Consider the following 16,862-nt stretch of genomic DNA (forward strand, 5'->3'; position numbering starts at 1 on the left):
TCATATCTTCTTGCCATTTAAAAAAAAAAAAAAAAAAAAAAAAAAAAAGTTAATGGTCATAGTGCAATCTCCAGTGTATTAGATATAAGCTTCTTGGGTGTAATCACCGCAAAAGAGTGAACTGTGTTTAAATGTAATTCTCTGTGATAATTCTACTCTAGTCACAGAGTACACACAGCACACTGTACCGACCTCTGAGGTACCGACACTACACTATTATATATTATATGCTGTGATTATATGACTCTTCACTCTAGTGTTTATGGAATTATAACCATGGCGGGTCACGTAGGTGGCGGTGGTTTTAGTAATGAAAATATACAAAGATATAACAATGAAAGACGAAGCAGTAAACAGTGGGTTAAATTAAACGTTGGCGGTACATATTTTTTAACAACAAAAACTACATTGTCTAGAGACACAAACTCATTTTTGTATCGATTAGTACAAGAAGACAGTGACTTAATTTCAGATAGGGTTAGTTTGCAACTAAGTTTCTCTAAAGTAGGTAAGGTGTAAACTTTTTTAAAACATTATTATATATTGTTACAGGATGAAACTGGTGCCTATTTAATAGACAGAGATCCAACTTACTTTTCTCCAGTTCTCAACTATTTACGACACGGAAAGTTGGTCATCAACAATGACATAGCTGAGGAAGGTGTTTTAGAAGAAGCCGAGTTTTATAATATAACAGAGCTTATTAAATTAGTTAAGGAAAGAATTTCTCAAAGAGAAACTGGTCCATCGAAAGACTCTAAAAATCATGTATATAGAGTTTTACAATTTCATGAAGAAGAGTTGACACAAATGGTTTCATCCATGTCTGATGGATGGAAATTTGAACAGTTAATTAATATCGGTTCGCAATATAATTATGGAAATGAGGATCATGCAGAATTTCTGTGTGTGGTGAGTAGGGAATGTGGTAACAATCCAAATAGTAATGATATAGAGCCAACAGACCGTGCAATGGTTCTGCAGCAAAAAGGTTCGAGAATTTGAAATTTCCTTAAGCAATATTACAGGTGATGTTCAAGACTTAAGTATTCAGTGTGTGAAGTGTTGTACATAATGTTGCATGAAAATAATTATGTGAAAGTGTTTTCAATTCTTACATTAGTAGGTACATAATTTTATAAGTCCAGTTAATATTTTTATAACAAATTCACAATAAGTTAGTTCTATTAATGTGATGAATGATATTGTCTTCTGAACCTGAAATATATTGGCCAAATACTCAATTACATAAAATGTAAAAATATTTACTTTCATATATTAAATTGCATTCATAAGTTAGGTTGTGCGTTATATTTGTGACGAGTATCATTTTCTAGATTTATAGACTCCATTATATCAGTTTTCCAAGCATGTAAATAAAATTTGTTTAATCTACTGTATTTTACATTTAGTTCCATTCCTATTATAGATCTTTTGAAAATGTATAAATTAAAATTTGCTATGGGAATGATTCATAATATTGTAATGTTGCTCAATGAGATAAGTTAGAGCCATGTTCAATATAAGAAGTACAACTTTTATACTGCTTGGATATGTTCTATATGACCATATTTTTGTAAGATTTGTCATTATTCATAATACCAATAATAATTGTAATAAAGACACTGCCTGTACTTTAAAATACATAATATAAGGTGATTAATGTACTTATTAAATAGAAAAGAAGAAAGGAATCTAACTGGAAACACAAATTTTGCCTGTTTGGAAACTTTAATTAAGATGTGTGGTTTGATTGGTTTAAGTGCATTAAATGAAGTGCCTCCATACAACATAAATGCTGATTATATTATACACATAAGTAATAGTTACACTTTCCTATATAAAATGCTGCTTATATTACTTATCATACTGTTCTCTAGTTAATAGTGCTTAACATAAAATAATATTTCTATCTTGTATATTTATATTATGTATTATCAATCTGGAAAATCATATAAAAATAATAAATTGTTTTGTTGTTGATAACTTTATTTCACAGATTAAAGTATAGAATTGACTGAAGATGTAATGATTTATTTGACACACATTCTCTTAAGAATAATTTTAGGTTATTCAAATATAACTACATAATATGTAAATCTATAACATGATGTTTTAAAAAAATAAAGGTTATCACTATTTAAAACTTATTTAAATTACACAATTTATAATAAAATATTGCATTTAACTGCATTAAATACAAGTCAACATGAGTATCTTCTAAGATACCCTTTAGAATAGATTAGATAGATTATATCAAAATACAGTTTTTTCACTCGCATTAGTTAAGGCAATGGGGTTTTATTGTTTTTATCATTAAGAATTATCCTAAATTTAAAATCAAAGTGATTTATAGCTGCCTAGCACCAGTCTGCCATGTATGTGAAGTCACAGAAAAGTTTGTGATCAGCTGTACTAAGAGGTCTTGGCTCTTTGGGAGGAGTGAGTACAGCTGCTTCAGAAGTGAACTCACTATCAAAGTTACTAACATCTTCTAAGTTGTTGATAGTTGGCACAAATGGTGGTTTAACTTTTCTTAGGAGCAATTGTTCCCAGTCAACATTTCTAAAGAATGCCTGTTTTTTAACATCCTCTGCATCTCGTTCTGAGGAACCTAAACGCCTTTCTGGATTTTTTCTAAGCAATCGGCGCATTAATGCAATTGATTCTAAAGACAGTGTTCTAGGGTATCGGACCTCATCATTTACAATAGAATCAAATACCTCTCCCTCATCTTCACCTGGGAATGGTGACTCACCAACTAACATTTCAAAAATAAGAACACCAAGACCCCACCAATCAACTGCTCTTGTATATGAGGTCTCTGTTAATACTTCAGGAGCAAGAAATTCAGGTGTCCCGCAAAATGTACCAGTGCGGTCACCCCACCCCATACCCTCCTTACACAATCCAAAATCAGCAATTTTTACATAACCTTCAGTATCCAGAAGCAGGTTATCCAACTTTAAATCTCTATAAATAATATTATTTTCGTGTAAATACTGTAGGCCTAATACTACACAAGCTGCATAAAATACAGCCCTGGGCTCTGTAAAAACATCAGCATGTATATGCATCATAAGATCACCACCAGCAGCATACTCCATGACAAAACATACATGCTGTTCTGTTTGAAAACATGCAAATAAGTTAACTAAAAACGGATGTCGAATAGCATTGGCTACTTCGAAAATTCGTTTCTCAGATAGTAGTGAGTCTACTTCATCTCTGGCTATAATATCACCCTTCTTTAAAGCTTTTATGGCAAAGTATTCATTGGTTGGTTTATATTGAGCTAATATAACTTTTCCAAAGTGTCCTCTGCCCAAGACACTTAACAATCTGAAGCTGTTCATTGACATTTCACCAGATTGCCTTCTAGAATCTGGCTCTTTACTCATTGTTTCAATAACTGAAGAAGACCTTGATGATGATAGACGCATATTACTTGCAATTTCAACAATTTGATCCTCACTGCTTGGATATTCCAAAACCAATTTTGGTGAAGGTGATGGTGGATATTCAACTAATGGAGTATTACAAGCTGATGGCTGTTGTTCCTTTGATATATAGTTATCCCTTGTATATGAGTCTTCTAAAAATGCAAAAGCTTCTTGGAGCTCTTTCTCCATCCTTAATGTAGATACATTAGGTGGAGGTTGTAATGGCAGAGAAGGCTTTGGTGGAGGCAGAACAGGCACTTGTGGTGTAGTTGGAGTGGGAGGCAAACCCAATGGGCGAATCCCGGCCATACCAGTAAATGTGGCATTTGTATTTTCAATATCTTTTATGTCATGCGGTGATTCAAAATGATGTTGCTGAGATTGACTGAGAGCATTCTGAATATTTTGAACTGAAGGTGAAGAACGTTTTAATAATCTTCCTAATACAACAGCAGGAATATGCATATCTCCATATGAGGGCCGTGGAATATTTTTGCCTTGTTGCTTGAAAATTTTTCTCTGACGTTGCAATTTTGGTTTCCTTGATATAATTGGATTTAAAAACTTAATTTCTGCAAATAATAATCCTTGAGGTTCCAATTCCAAAGCCATTCCATGTCGGATATCATCAATGAATTCTTCTAATCTCAGGAATTTCACAGCACATAATCCACGCCAATCTTTCCAGTGAATTCCAATTTCCAGCTCTCTAGATTTGTCCAACTTTATAGTGAATCTGAGAAGAGAGAAGAAGAAAATATACTTGCTTATTTATGTAGTGTAAAATAAAAAACGGAGGTATATTGAAATAAAACTTTGATATTAAATTCCTCAAAAAAGATTATACATATAACTACACAACAAAAAAAAATTATTAAAACCTTCCAGTATTTTTTTGTGTTAAAGCAGACAAACAGACTGACCAAAACTTCATAATTTTTGTGTTACTCGTATGAAGGTGGCTTAATAGCGGTATTTTTTTTAGTTTTTATTCAATGAACAATGGAACACTTCAACCATTTTATTATACAGGGTTACTTGTAGATAAAAACATAATCAGTAGTAATTTACTCATATTTAATTTCAAATATCATACGAAAATGTCTGAAAAATTGGGAATTTTTGATAGAAACAAATCTTTCATATTTAATCCTTGCTCCACTAGAATGTTAATATAATAAGAATTACAATTTGTGTACATAATTACATACATATATGATATAACAAAAAAAAATCAATTAATTTAAAGCTGTCTGTGCAAAATTGATTCACATAACAAATATGTGAACACAGCCTATTGATAAGATAGAGTGAGTAATCATAATGTGTAAGAAATTATTAAGATTAAATTTCAAGGAAACAGATAATATTCCCAAGAGTTCTAGTATGTGTAATACATAACTACTAAAGGCTTATAATGCAATGCATATATGAATGTTGCTTTAATTACTTTAAAGAATGTAAAGGATAGAGTTTATTAATAATACATAGATAGTTCCCTAATTATATGGTTTTTGTTATGATGTAGATTGCAATCATTAAAAAAAAAATACCTTTGATCCCAGGCTTGTTGGGAGCAGGGCCTCCAACTTGTCTGAGCAACAGTATGATTGTCAAGCTTCATCACAGCCATAATTTCATTACTTGTGTCTTCTTTTATGCTGTATGTGTACTTCATTGAGTTTCTTATAGTGACCCCTTTTACAAAGGACTTCAAATCTGATGGGCTGGCTAAGGGATCTCGGCGAGTACGACCAGGTACATCTTCTAATAGATCTTGACATCCCATTAATCTCACCTCCAATGTGCCAGTTACTTGAACACATGGACTGATAAGTGGAGCTGGAGATATGAAAGGTGGGCGGGCATTTGTTGCACCGGATAAACTGACATAGCCAGGACTAGATCCTGTGCTTCTTAATTCATGGCCTAATTCTATGAATGCTGCACTTTCAGCTGGCAATTCTTGACGACGCATATCCAACGATCTACGTAACAAATCTAATTTTTGTGTTGACTCCAACAAATTTGTTTGAGCTTCTTGTAGAGCTTTCTTGTCTGTGACTTTTTTATCACTTTGCAAGAGTCTTATGGCATTCTTGGATCCTTCTACTACAGCAGCCTCTATGCGTAATCGATTTCTCAATTCAGCAATGCGTTCATCAAGTAGTGGGTCAACTCCACTCATATCCATGTTTCGACCATCACCATTTGACCCGGCATTGTCACCTTTCTGTTGTTTAGAAAGTTTAGATATTCGCAATTTTAAATATTCTATTTTGTCTTTAGAATCTGCTAGCATTTGGTGGGCTTCTGCTAGCAACTTCTTGTCACGCGATTGATTACTGCTGCTAATACTTTGTATCATATTTTCGGCTCCTTGCTTTACCTTTAGTTCAATATTCAACTGTTTTTCAAGTGATGCCAGCTTACGATCAGTGGTACCCTCTCCAAGCTGGCGTTGTTGTTGCGCCGCTTCAGAGGCCAAAATAATTTCCTCATCATAAGACAAATCCTCGGGCGACGTCGGAGTAGACTGACCGCGTGATAAAATTAACTGGGATTCTAATTCTTGCAAATCAGATTTAAGTTCATTTAACTTGATATTAGCTTGTTTTACAAGGTTCGCTACATAGGAAAGCGATTTTCGATCGGTGGTAGCTTCACGTAATTTCTCCGCGCCTTCCTTTATTTTCAATTCTTTACGTATCTCCCTACGTATAACATCCTTGAGTTCTTCCAACTTAGACGGCAACGCTATTTCTGGAATACATTCCGTCTTAATTCCATATTTGACACCCAGTTCGTAAAGGACAGGGTGACGAATATAATCACTGTGGTAATAACCTGGGTCTGCCATAATTGAGGATGCACTGTCTAACGTCAGTTAACCATAATTATGTGAGAAAATATCACTATTATTGCTTATTGATCACAATTCAGAAGGGACGATATGACGATGTATAACACTTAGGTCTAGTGAAGTATTAGAAGTAACCATTATGAAATAAGTACATTAAAACAAAATGCTTTAAATTAAATTAAATTACAAAACAATTTATAAACAAGTTGGTCGGTCAACGAAACCAACGAGACGAAGAAATCTACCATAACTTTTATTTCCATAGACAGTAGATACGTAGATGAACCTGAGTAGAATATAAAATGTCAGTTATTGAATGGTTATTGATGAAATTTTAACGAAAAATAATATAATTTGGTAGATTTCGTTTGAATAATATAAGTTTGTGACGAAAATTCGAATATTTTTCCACGTTTTAGTGTTCTGTGACATCATTCTTTTAATTGGATTTTTTTTTATTAATAACCTTTTAAAACTTAGTTCATTCTTCGTAGACTAGTTTTCAATATTCAATTTAATCACAATTTAAGGCAATTGAATAATAAAATAAAAATCTAAGAATAAAACGATATTACTTGTATCTGTTCGTGACTCTTTTAATTGCTCCGAGCTTGTACACATGGACCTAAAAAAAGACTTTTTTATGTCCATGTGTACAATGTTTAGGGTCCATGCTTGTTGTGTTTTTGTAACTAATAATATTAGTTCGAAAGCTTTTATATTCCTAATTACTAAAATGCATGTGTGTAGGTATATAGCTCAGCCTTAACTCAGCACCTGTAGCATTTTAATTTATACTTAATGCAACTTTGCAAGTTTTTTAGAAATAAATTTTATCATCATGTATAAATAAGCATAGATATTGACATTGACAGATTTATTTTTATTGTTGTTTCTGAAATAAACCAAAAATGGTAGCTATACGCTTTCACTTTTTCCATTTCTGCATTTGCCGTGAATGTTCTGTGCATTTACATGTGATAAAGAATCCTTAAATATTTATGTAGAATCGTTTGCTATGCCTTTGAATTAAAGGTTTTCTGAAATACCATATATACGTAGAATATACTGGAAAGGATATCAACTGTCAAATCCTCTGCGAAGTGCCAGAAATCAGAATTTATCTGACTCACTGCGTGCGTACTGCGTGCTTGTCAATAACATACCTTCGTCAGGGAAAGCTAGGTCAAAGTATTAATGGAAAATAATGCCTGTTAAAGTTGACATAACACCACCACCTCCAGCGAACTCAAAACAACCTGGCGTGACTAAATCCTTACTTTACAACGGTTCTAAATTTCAAGGGCATCAAAAATCAAAAGGGAATTCGTACGAAGTTGAAGTTGTTCTTCAGGTTAGTATGAAAACAAAATACGCAAAAGTGAATCAAAAGGAAAGTTTTACTAATTTCTCTGGGTCAATATGGCCCTATGTTTTTAATTAATAATTGTAATTATTTGTACGTAAATAGATATCTTTTTCAGTCACTATATCGTCTTATTTACTTCCAGCATGTTGACGAGGAGAATTCTTACCTTTGTGGTTATTTAAAAATTAAGGGATTAACAGAGGAATTCCCAACTCTGACAACATTTTTTGACGGTGAAATAATATCAGCTAAATATCCTTTTCTAACAAGAAAGTGGGATGCAGATGAAGATGTTGATAGAAAACATTGGGTATGTAATTTATTAATATGCTTTAATATTTGAATATAGCTGTTTAACAAACTATGTTGATTTTGTTTAATTTATTAAACACTAAAAATCAATGATAATTATTTTTATTTTCAGAGTAAGTTTGAACTATTTGTACCATATTTGAAGACTTTTAATTCTGATTCTTTTGATTATGAATCATTAGCAAAGGCTGACTATGTATTTATGAGGTGGAAGGAACATTTTCTTGTGCCAGATCATACAATAAAAGACATAAATGGTGCTTCATTTGCTGGTTTTTATTATATTTGTTTTCACAAATCAGCGGAAACTATAGAAGGCTACTATTATCACAGGAGCTCAGAGTGGTGAGAAATCATATTTTATTATCTATGGTTCAATATACTTAATTTAGGTCAATGCACATTAATAAACTAGCAATAGCTTTTTAAAATAATAATTAAGATGAAAAACCAATTTGAATAATAGCATTTAGAGATAATGTTAGCTATTAATAGAAGTGTTTTAGAGGTTGGAGTCAACCTTTTTACATGTATTTTTCCCTAACCACCATTTTTAATTGTTAGTTTTTTTTTGTTATAAATATGTCTTACTGAATTCAAATAGTTTTAATATTTATTTTCTTTCTTTCAGGTTCCAATCGCTAACTTTAAGCCATGTTCCAGAACACAGTATCCAAATTTATGAATTTAGATGAAAATATTGTGTGGACATTAATGTTTGGATGAATATTTTAAAAGTACTTAAGGTTCTTTTAAAGTGTAACTGGAAACATGCTTAGAAACATAAAATGTAAAATCAAGTCACCCATTAAAATGTAGTCGCTATTGATGATCAACAATTTTGAACAATGTTAAAACCTGTCATTGCACATACTAACTACTGCAAATTATGTTTTTATTTTTATCAATGTTGAGATTTTAGACGTAAATTCTTTGATACATATTATACAATGTATCTTGATTGTTAGCTAATCAAAATCAAAGTTTCTTTTGTATTCTTTAAACTACTTATTGTAAGTTAGTTTTACGATAATATCTAAGATTGTAACAAATCATACTAATTATTGTGATATTGTGTACAAATTGTTTGCATATAAGTAAGGAATAATGATTTGTTACATTTAATTTATTATTTTTCTATAGAAGGGGTATGTCACTGCCCAAAGTACACTACCGTAGTACTGTAGTTTCTATACAAGTGTGTGCAAAGACAGGAATCCTCTATAATATGAACAAGTATATATTTGTATTGATATGTGTAGATTATCAACAATTATCTGTGTTATAATGAAAGGATTGAATATTTTTTTTCAATAAAAGCTCATAAATAATAGAAAATGTTATTTTATTTTACTCAATTGATTATTTTCTAGATTTTCTACTAGACAAATGCTGTATAAATACAGATGTTATATCGTTTTTTAAAAGGGGATATCATGTGTAGAAATAAAATGCATTACTTAATTTATCTTTTGATCATTTTAATATAACACATTCATATTTACAATAAAATACTGGCAATGATGATTGTCTAAATTTGCGGGAGTTAAGCGCGTTACAGACAAGATAAACGTAAATTAATAATCTTAAGTATGTTATTAAAACAGTTATTATAACTATAAAACCTTAGGCCTAGCATTTGTACAGTACAGTTTAGATAAATATAAGAGTATTACGAATATTTTGTAATGAGAGAAAGTCATGGAGAAAGTTTTTCGCGAAATTTTTACTTGCAAACTGAACTAATGAGAGTAAGTTATAAACTTAATGTAAAGTAAATAGTTGCATTGCATCTAATAATGTAAGCTAACACTGGTTTTGCACAAATATATTACTGTATATTTAATTTAACATTTTAATAAATTAAAAGAATTTTTTCTCCAATTATATAATATAATCTGCCGTCAGAAAACCAAATAAAAATGCAACTAATGTTGAGGAGCAATTATCATTTACTTGACTGAGGGAAATCTAATCCCTTTACAAAAACTGCTAAGTTCTTTGAGTTGGTTGTATCAATATGTTAACTTATTTTTTGAAATATATTTTATTAGTAACATAATAGATGTGATAAAAAAATGATTGTAACAATAATGTGGCAAGGTATCTCATACATAATATTTATAAAAACTCCAATAATAATTTATACGAGAATAGTGTAGTTACTATATTTTTGATTGTACATAAATTTAGTAGAAAAATACACATTTATGAAAAATATAGAACTAAAATTTTTTTGTAGAACTTTAAATAATCTATACACTTATACTAAACTTTGGTGGGATCGTTATGTGGGTAGTTCGGCTTTCAATATATTATAATAATTGAATAATTTTGATAGGTAAAGCATACGCATATTTTATGAAGTAAGTGGTTCAAATTTCGTAATCTTACAGCTCTCTATGAATAAAAAACTATGAATTTAATTTGACCATATTCCAGAAAAACCTGCAAGCTATTGGAAATTAAGCAAAATGTCTAAAAGTTGGAAAATATATTCTCTGGTTAAAAAATATAATAGTTTAATTAGTATTTTTTACATTATGCGAATTTTAAAGGATATTAAATCAAAGGTTGTAGTATTGTCATGGTCATGCCTTAAATATTTGTCAGGTGGGCCGTGGGTCTGATTTTATACTGATGAGAAAATATTATTTACTGCGCAGACTACAAAAAAATATAAAATACAAGTCCACAAATATATCTACGGTATAAGTAAGTACGAGTAACATAATTTAAAAATTTATCTTAAAAAATTGGCAAGCCTGTGCCAATTCCAATCTTTATCGTTTTGGGTCTGTCGTAAATATACTTTGGAAAGAAAATCAAGCTTACGAATTGATTGCACATGAAATAATATAGTTACCGACTGACCATAGGTAAAAGTATCCTTTTGCATATCTACAATTATATAATTCACAACAACAAAAATATACACCAAATAATAATAAATTAGTGATTATTAATACAACAATTTACATAATACAAAACAACGATAATACTAAACAAATCAGTAGCAAATTAAAACGTTTACGTGCTCAAAATATTTACAAGAACTTAAAATAGCTAACATAACTTAAAAATAATTATGACTTTAATATTTGGCTTTAAAATAAATAGGATAATATATCGAAAGCTATGGCAAAAATAATACGGTTTAATGCTAAAATCGATTACTTTAATTGTATCAACATGCAAGTAAACATTATCTACTTCCATAGCTTCCCATATATGTCGTCGGGTAACATCGAATTGTCTAATGTACAAGAAAACAAACTATCTCTTTGAAGCGCCTTCGCTGCTAAACCAATGTCTTAGACCCAGAAGACTGTATATATCCTGGTCGCTGAATTGAGATCTGACGGGACTAGCACCGTGTTGTAATATTTTATGCGGATAGTGTTGAAAGCCTGCTGGGTACACGATACGAGAATGTACATCAGGATAGTCAACGGGATAGCCACGAGGCCGGAAATAATGAGGATATGAATGGTGGTGCCGTTTTGGATTTTGATGTATATTATTGTAAACACCTCCAACCTGGTTTCTTCCTGGCCAATAGTCTTGCAAACGTTTAAAAGGATAATTTGGCGGTGGTGATACATTTTCGTTTGGATACCTATAAAGAATGCCAGGTCTACCATGAAGACTTGTTTGTACAAGTAGTGAGTCTGATGCAGGAGAATTAGACGGAACCTCTTTCAAAATGTCTGAATCTTTTAGCTTATTACGGCGATATTGTAGTTTCGTGCGAGTACCTAGTATAGACTCGTCCGGGTTTCTAAATTTGTTGTCATTTTTTGAAAAATTATCATCAGTTGACACTTCGGCATACCTACTGATCAACTTAATTGCTTCCCCAATATCCGAGTAGTCGTTTTCTGGGTTAAGTTTAGTTTCATCTTCATCTTTAGATGAAAGCGAAGGCCTGCTCATTTGTTCATCCGATATTTTCGTTTCATTATGAGCGTCAACAGCAGTGCCATTTACAGTGTCGGAAGAATCTTTTTCGATTGGTTGATTTGAAATATTAGAATCTTCATTTTGGCTATCGGTGTCATAAAGAACCGGATCTACATTAACATGACCATAGACTAATTCTTTTTGTCCTTCGTCGGGTAGTTCTTGGCTACTGGTTTCATTCGAATTGACCATTGGACTATCTCGTTTTGGTTTGTCGGAATAAAGTAAGTTGTTTAAGACATTGTGTGATAAAATATTTGTATTATCAGCTCCAGTGTCATTAAGACGGCCTTGTGCTTGTTGTAGTTTTAGAAGTTCTAACTCAGCTTCGATGCTACTAGCATCGTTTAGCATGTTTTCTTCTTTTTTATCGATATTGAGTGGATTGGTATCGCTGTTCTGAAAAGCAAATATTCATATTTTTAAGAAATTTGCAACAAACACATTGGCAAAAAAGTGGAAGTAAGTAATTGTGTGTAAGTAAAATGTCTAATTTTTGTCTAATTTAGGGCCTCAATAATCAATCATGGATGAAAACCTTTAAATAACTTTATGTAATTATATGAAAATATGAAATAAAAAAGCACCTGTGTAGATGGATCCAGTCCAATTGGTATAGAGAGTTGAAGAGGGCCGGGTTCCTCTTCGCCATAGTCATAAAGTACGTCACCGTTATTAGAAGGCGTGGAGTTCATAAACAAAGCATTTAACTGTTCTAGTAAAATGCGTTCATGTTCGTCCTTGTTGACTGTCACTGTCTGAAATATTTAAAGTAATATTTGAGAAATAATTTTATTTAAAAGCTTTACATGATAGTAACTATCGTAATATTAAAAAAAAAATATTAATATAAATTCTATGTAAATGGGGCTTATTCATAAATATACTAAAAGGTAAAAGACCTAAATGATGATGTTTTTCCACGCTATTGAATTTAAAAGTTAAATTTGTTAATAAATGTCGTGAGGTTTAATATAAATGAGCCGTTAATCTATTCTAAATAACAAGCATTATTTTAACACATTGATCTTACCTGTACACATCCATTTCTATCGAGCCTTTGGCCTTTCGAGCAAACTAAAGGCGTGATAAATAGTGATTTAGTAGTGATTCTTCTTGGAGGTCCATTAGGATTGCCACTTTCAGGGCTTTGAAGCCATGTGCGCCAGGCGAGTTCTGCGGCTTGTCGGTCAAGGGTGCGTGGCTGAGCACGAGTAGTGGCCACGGGTAAGGGTACATCTGTGACCGGGTTGATGTCTAGTCCAACTGGACCGGCTTTGGCAGCCAGATCAGGTACATTTATAGTTTCGTCGGTCTTTACTGCATCGGCATTGGCAAGTTTGCCGATTGTATCTTCATTCGAACGAGCTACATTTGCAAGCGGGCCGGCCTCATCAGCAACCCGGCCAGTTACATCCGCAACTTGACCAGTCACTTCCGTCACCGGCCCGGCTTCCCCCGGAACATTCGCCTGCACCAGTGCGCACACCAGCAGTAACGTAATCCACGTGTACCACATCGCAAACACCTGAAAAATATAATAAAATAATTAGATAAATGCCCAAAAATTCTTATCACATCGAAAATAATTATGATTTCTTTGGTAAAGATGCCCATTTGTTACCACATAATATTGTGCATTGATCCACAGGTATAATGCTCAATCAGACACGGACTAAGGACTCAAGATAGAGAAGTCGTTAACGAACGATCCAGAACAAAATGCGTTCCGAAGTAGATCAAGGTTTGGCCTTATCCATTACATCAATAGCTTCAAACAAACTATATCATCTATTCATTGGGAGCCCACAATCTACCTGCTATTGTTGGTGCATCTGATTCTATCAGAGCAGTGACTTTCGATTTCCGGCCATATCGAACTAAAAGATTTAACATCGGATTATTTATATTTCTCTGAGTGACTTAACGAAATACGTGAGTAGGTATTATGGAGATCTGAGAGTCGAAAAACTGACCTTGAAGCCCTTAATAGCGGGTGAAAGTGAAAGCAACCTAATGGATGCATAATATGTTGTAATTTACAAAAATTTCTCTTTTTATTCAGTCTTGCGTTGTTTTGTAGCAAAAACTATGTTCTATGTTTTATCTGTGTCTGTAAATGATTACTTCTAATTAACAATTGCACATTTCTATAGTGCATTAACAATTAACATACCTACTATAATAATAATCTATATCTTATATACAGTGTGTCCGGACATGACATACCGATATTTGAAGGGGCTATTCTCCAGGTATTTTTATCGACAATTCAACCCCTCTACAGTCCCCTACCTCACCCCCCTCAAAATGGCAAACCTATCAATTCGGATAGTGAATTTATGAAAATTGTAAAAACTTCGAAAGTGAGTGTCACAAAATACTAAATTTGGTTTTATTTGAACAATAACAAGTTACTAGGGACCACTAAACAAATTTAATTGATACTAGCTTTCCGCCTGCGGCTTCGCCCGCGTTTTCAAAAAAAAACCCGCATAGTTCCCGTTCCCGTGGGATTTCCGGGATAAAACCTAGCCTATGTCACTCAGAAATGATGTAGCTTTCCAACAGTGAAAGAATTTTTCAAATCTGCCAAGTAGTTTCGGAGCCTATTCAATTCATACAAACAAACAAACAAACAAAAAATTAGGGATGTAACGATACATGATTTTGCCGATACGATACCGATACCGATATTTGTAGTAATGTATCGGCGATACCGATACCGATACCGATATCGATGGCTTGGTAGAAAAATAAATAGTGAATTATGCATAAAAAGTTACCAACATTTAACAGAGACAACTGTTAATCGTATTCTTTTAAATAAAAATGCCAAATCAAAAAACAACAAAACCATTTATTTTAGTATTATTATTTTACGATGTCAGTTAAACTTTAAGTAATACACATACAATCAGTACCTAATAAAAGTTTACTATTGGTAGAGTTTTTTCAGAAAACAAAGTGCGCACGCGCGGGCGGCCTCCCGCATCGTTCATTGGGCGCGGGTTTTTGAATTATTTGATATCAAAAAAATTGGTTGTTTGTAAAGTAGGTTTACGATCGAGATGTTTACGTGATAACATAATGCAGTGGCAGCGCTCGAGATGAAACGGGAGATCGGTCCGTCTCTCTCTCGTTATACCTGCGATCGCGCTCGTGAGGTTTTGGTGTGACACAAGTTTATGAACATGTCACCCGACTAAAACGATTTTAAAAACGTTATCACGTTGAAAATTAAAAATATTCAAAATTATTTATTTCTTTCCTTTACATAAACAAATTTGTGATTGGAGCACTCCTAGTAAGCGAATAAAATGCTTGTGTCAGGAGGTTCCGCTCTTCCTTAACACTATTACAGAAACAGAAATAAAACAATATGAATGAATACAATGCAAAAACATAAAAGAAAAGAAAGAATTTAATAAAAAAATATCGGTATCGGTTGATTTATTATCGGCGATACCGATATATCGGCTTGCCGATATATCGGCCGATATATCGGTATCGGTATCGGTATCGTTACATCCCTACAAAAAATCAAACCTTTCCTCTTTATAATATTTGTATAGATGTATAGATGTATAGAAGAGTGATGAAACATACTTTAAAAAATTCGAAAACCATTTTGAGGGGGCTGAGGTAGGGGACTGTAGAGGGGTTGAATTGTGGATAAAAATACCTGGAGAATAGCCCCTTCAAATATCGGTATGTCATGTCCGGACACACTGTATAAAATTCTCGTGTCACAATGTTAGTCTGCATACTCCTCCCAAACGGGTGGACCGATTCTCATGAAATTTTCTGTGCATATCGGGTAAGTCTGAGAATCGGCCAACATCTATTTTTCATATGTACCACGGGCGAAGCCGGGGCGGACCGCTAGTAATATATAAAAGGTGACTGATATAGTGATCTATCAACGCACAGCCCAAACCACTGGACGTATCGGGCTGAAATTTGGCATGCAGGTAGATGTTAGGACGTAGGCATCCGCTATGAAAGGATTTCCCGAAATTCTTGCGAGAACGGGGAAAAACGGGGATGCATGTACAAAGTCGTGGGCGGAAGCTAGTTTTGTATAAAAATAAATGTTTTAACAAAACATAATATTATAATAGATACTTTGCAGCCAAATCTAAAATACGCCTATAGTCAAAGGTTTAAAAACACTATTAATGAAACACATTACGTAATAACTTGTATTTTAAATGTTAGTGAAAATTAAATAATCAATTGTTTAGTTTATTTACAATTTAAATAGGTTATAATTTATGCTAATATTGTGAGGGTATTCCCCTTGACCCTAGGCATGATCACGATTAACGCGAATTAACAATCTGGTACATTAGTAAATAATTTAGTGCACAAAACAAGGGCAGTGGCTGTTGACCCCGTCGCGATCTATTGACGGCATCTGGCAATGATCGCCGATCTCCAGGCGCCGCGCACGCGGAAGCGCTTCACGGGATTTGACCGTGTTTCAATCGTTGCTTGATTGAAGCTTATTTGATTCACCCACCATCTGTACTTCGCGATCACATCTCTTATCGAAACGATAACCTCGCTCTACCGATACAACGCAGTGTTGTAACGAATTCATTTACATTGCACAGACACATCGGGTAATCCGTTTCAATGTGTTATTATTATTAGCGCGTACCGAATCCTCGAATGTTGAACCCTACCTTGACATGTATGCGTGAACGAGACGAAAGTCGCGGAACGGTATGGGTGCAGGGTTGCACACAAATAACTTTCCAGTGAGAACTGGAGTCGAGTGCTTCTGAGAATATTCGGTACTTGTATGAATTAAAATTTAAGTGAAGCGCAGATAAACAACACCGTTAATTGCCGTACTAGTTAGTTCAGTTGAGTGACATGAGTTAATAAGTGACCGCTCGCTACA

General features: G+C 33.2%; 4 protein-coding genes across 4 annotated transcripts in view; 2 read left to right on the forward strand and 2 right to left on the reverse strand.

Annotated features, from left to right (window-relative positions):
* Positions 1-248: 248 nt before the first annotated feature.
* Positions 249-2,022, forward strand: inc (BTB/POZ domain-containing protein inc). The gene is made up of 2 exons (XM_089698346.1): positions 249-477; positions 553-2,022. The coding sequence occupies exons 1-2, from the start codon at positions 277-279 to the stop codon at positions 1,003-1,005; spliced, it is 654 nt and encodes a 217-aa protein (XP_089554472.1). The 5' UTR covers positions 249-276; the 3' UTR covers positions 1,006-2,022.
* A 50-nt stretch (positions 2,023-2,072) lies between these two features.
* On the reverse strand, positions 2,073-6,553 carry Pkn (serine/threonine-protein kinase N). Its single transcript, XM_089698345.1, has 2 exons — positions 4,997-6,553; positions 2,073-4,179 (listed from the first exon to the last, which is right to left on the reverse strand). The coding sequence occupies exons 1-2, from the start codon at positions 6,301-6,303 to the stop codon at positions 2,361-2,363; spliced, it is 3,126 nt and encodes a 1,041-aa protein (XP_089554471.1). The 5' UTR covers positions 6,304-6,553; the 3' UTR covers positions 2,073-2,360.
* Positions 6,554-7,189: 636 nt separating this feature from the next.
* On the forward strand, positions 7,190-9,319 carry LOC149486668 (glucose-induced degradation protein 4 homolog). Its single transcript, XM_089698352.1, has 4 exons — positions 7,190-7,660; positions 7,818-7,985; positions 8,100-8,332; positions 8,619-9,319. Exons 1-4 carry the CDS (start codon positions 7,514-7,516, stop codon positions 8,680-8,682), a joined length of 612 nt encoding a protein of 203 aa, XP_089554478.1. The 5' UTR covers positions 7,190-7,513; the 3' UTR covers positions 8,683-9,319.
* Positions 9,320-9,447: 128 nt separating this feature from the next.
* Positions 9,448-16,862, reverse strand: part of LOC149486669 (uncharacterized) — a 44,847-nt gene continuing 37,432 nt past the window's right edge. Inside the window, exons 3-5 of the mRNA XM_089698351.1 lie at positions 12,984-13,478; positions 12,538-12,708; positions 9,448-12,349 (exon numbers count right to left, since the gene is read on the reverse strand). Coding sequence (XP_089554477.1) covers positions 11,264-12,349; positions 12,538-12,708; positions 12,984-13,469 — 1,743 coding nt within the window. The 5' untranslated portion in view covers positions 13,470-13,478 and the 3' untranslated portion in view covers positions 9,448-11,263. The remainder of the gene's footprint in view (positions 12,350-12,537; positions 12,709-12,983; positions 13,479-16,862) is intronic.

Source organism: Colias philodice, chromosome 8 (genome assembly GCF_061535455.1).
Source record: "Colias philodice isolate Cphi_HAF_F1 chromosome 8, ilColPhil1 Martin Lab GWU primary, whole genome shotgun sequence".
Lineage (NCBI taxonomy): Eukaryota > Metazoa > Arthropoda > Insecta > Lepidoptera > Pieridae > Colias > Colias philodice.

Bases quoted from the DNA above. Each gene is read 5' to 3' on its own strand.
- Pkn (XM_089698345.1), bottom strand. From the start codon at position 6,303: ATGGCAGACCCAGGTTATTACCACAGTGATTATATTCGTCACCCTGTC. The intron at 4,180-4,996 runs GTATTTTTTTTT...CTCTCTTCTCAG, and splicing joins CAACAAGCCTGGGATCAAAG to ATTCACTATAAAGTTGGACA.
- inc (XM_089698346.1), top strand. From the start codon at position 277: ATGGCGGGTCACGTAGGTGGCGGTGGTTTTAGTAATGAAAATATACAA. The intron at 478-552 runs GTTAGTTTGCAA...ATATTGTTACAG, and splicing joins GTGACTTAATTTCAGATAGG to GATGAAACTGGTGCCTATTT.
- LOC149486668 (XM_089698352.1), top strand. From the start codon at position 7,514: ATGCCTGTTAAAGTTGACATAACACCACCACCTCCAGCGAACTCAAAA. The intron at 7,661-7,817 runs GTTAGTATGAAA...ATTTACTTCCAG, and splicing joins AAGTTGAAGTTGTTCTTCAG to CATGTTGACGAGGAGAATTC. The intron at 8,333-8,618 runs GTGAGAAATCAT...TCTTTCTTTCAG, and splicing joins TATCACAGGAGCTCAGAGTG to GTTCCAATCGCTAACTTTAA.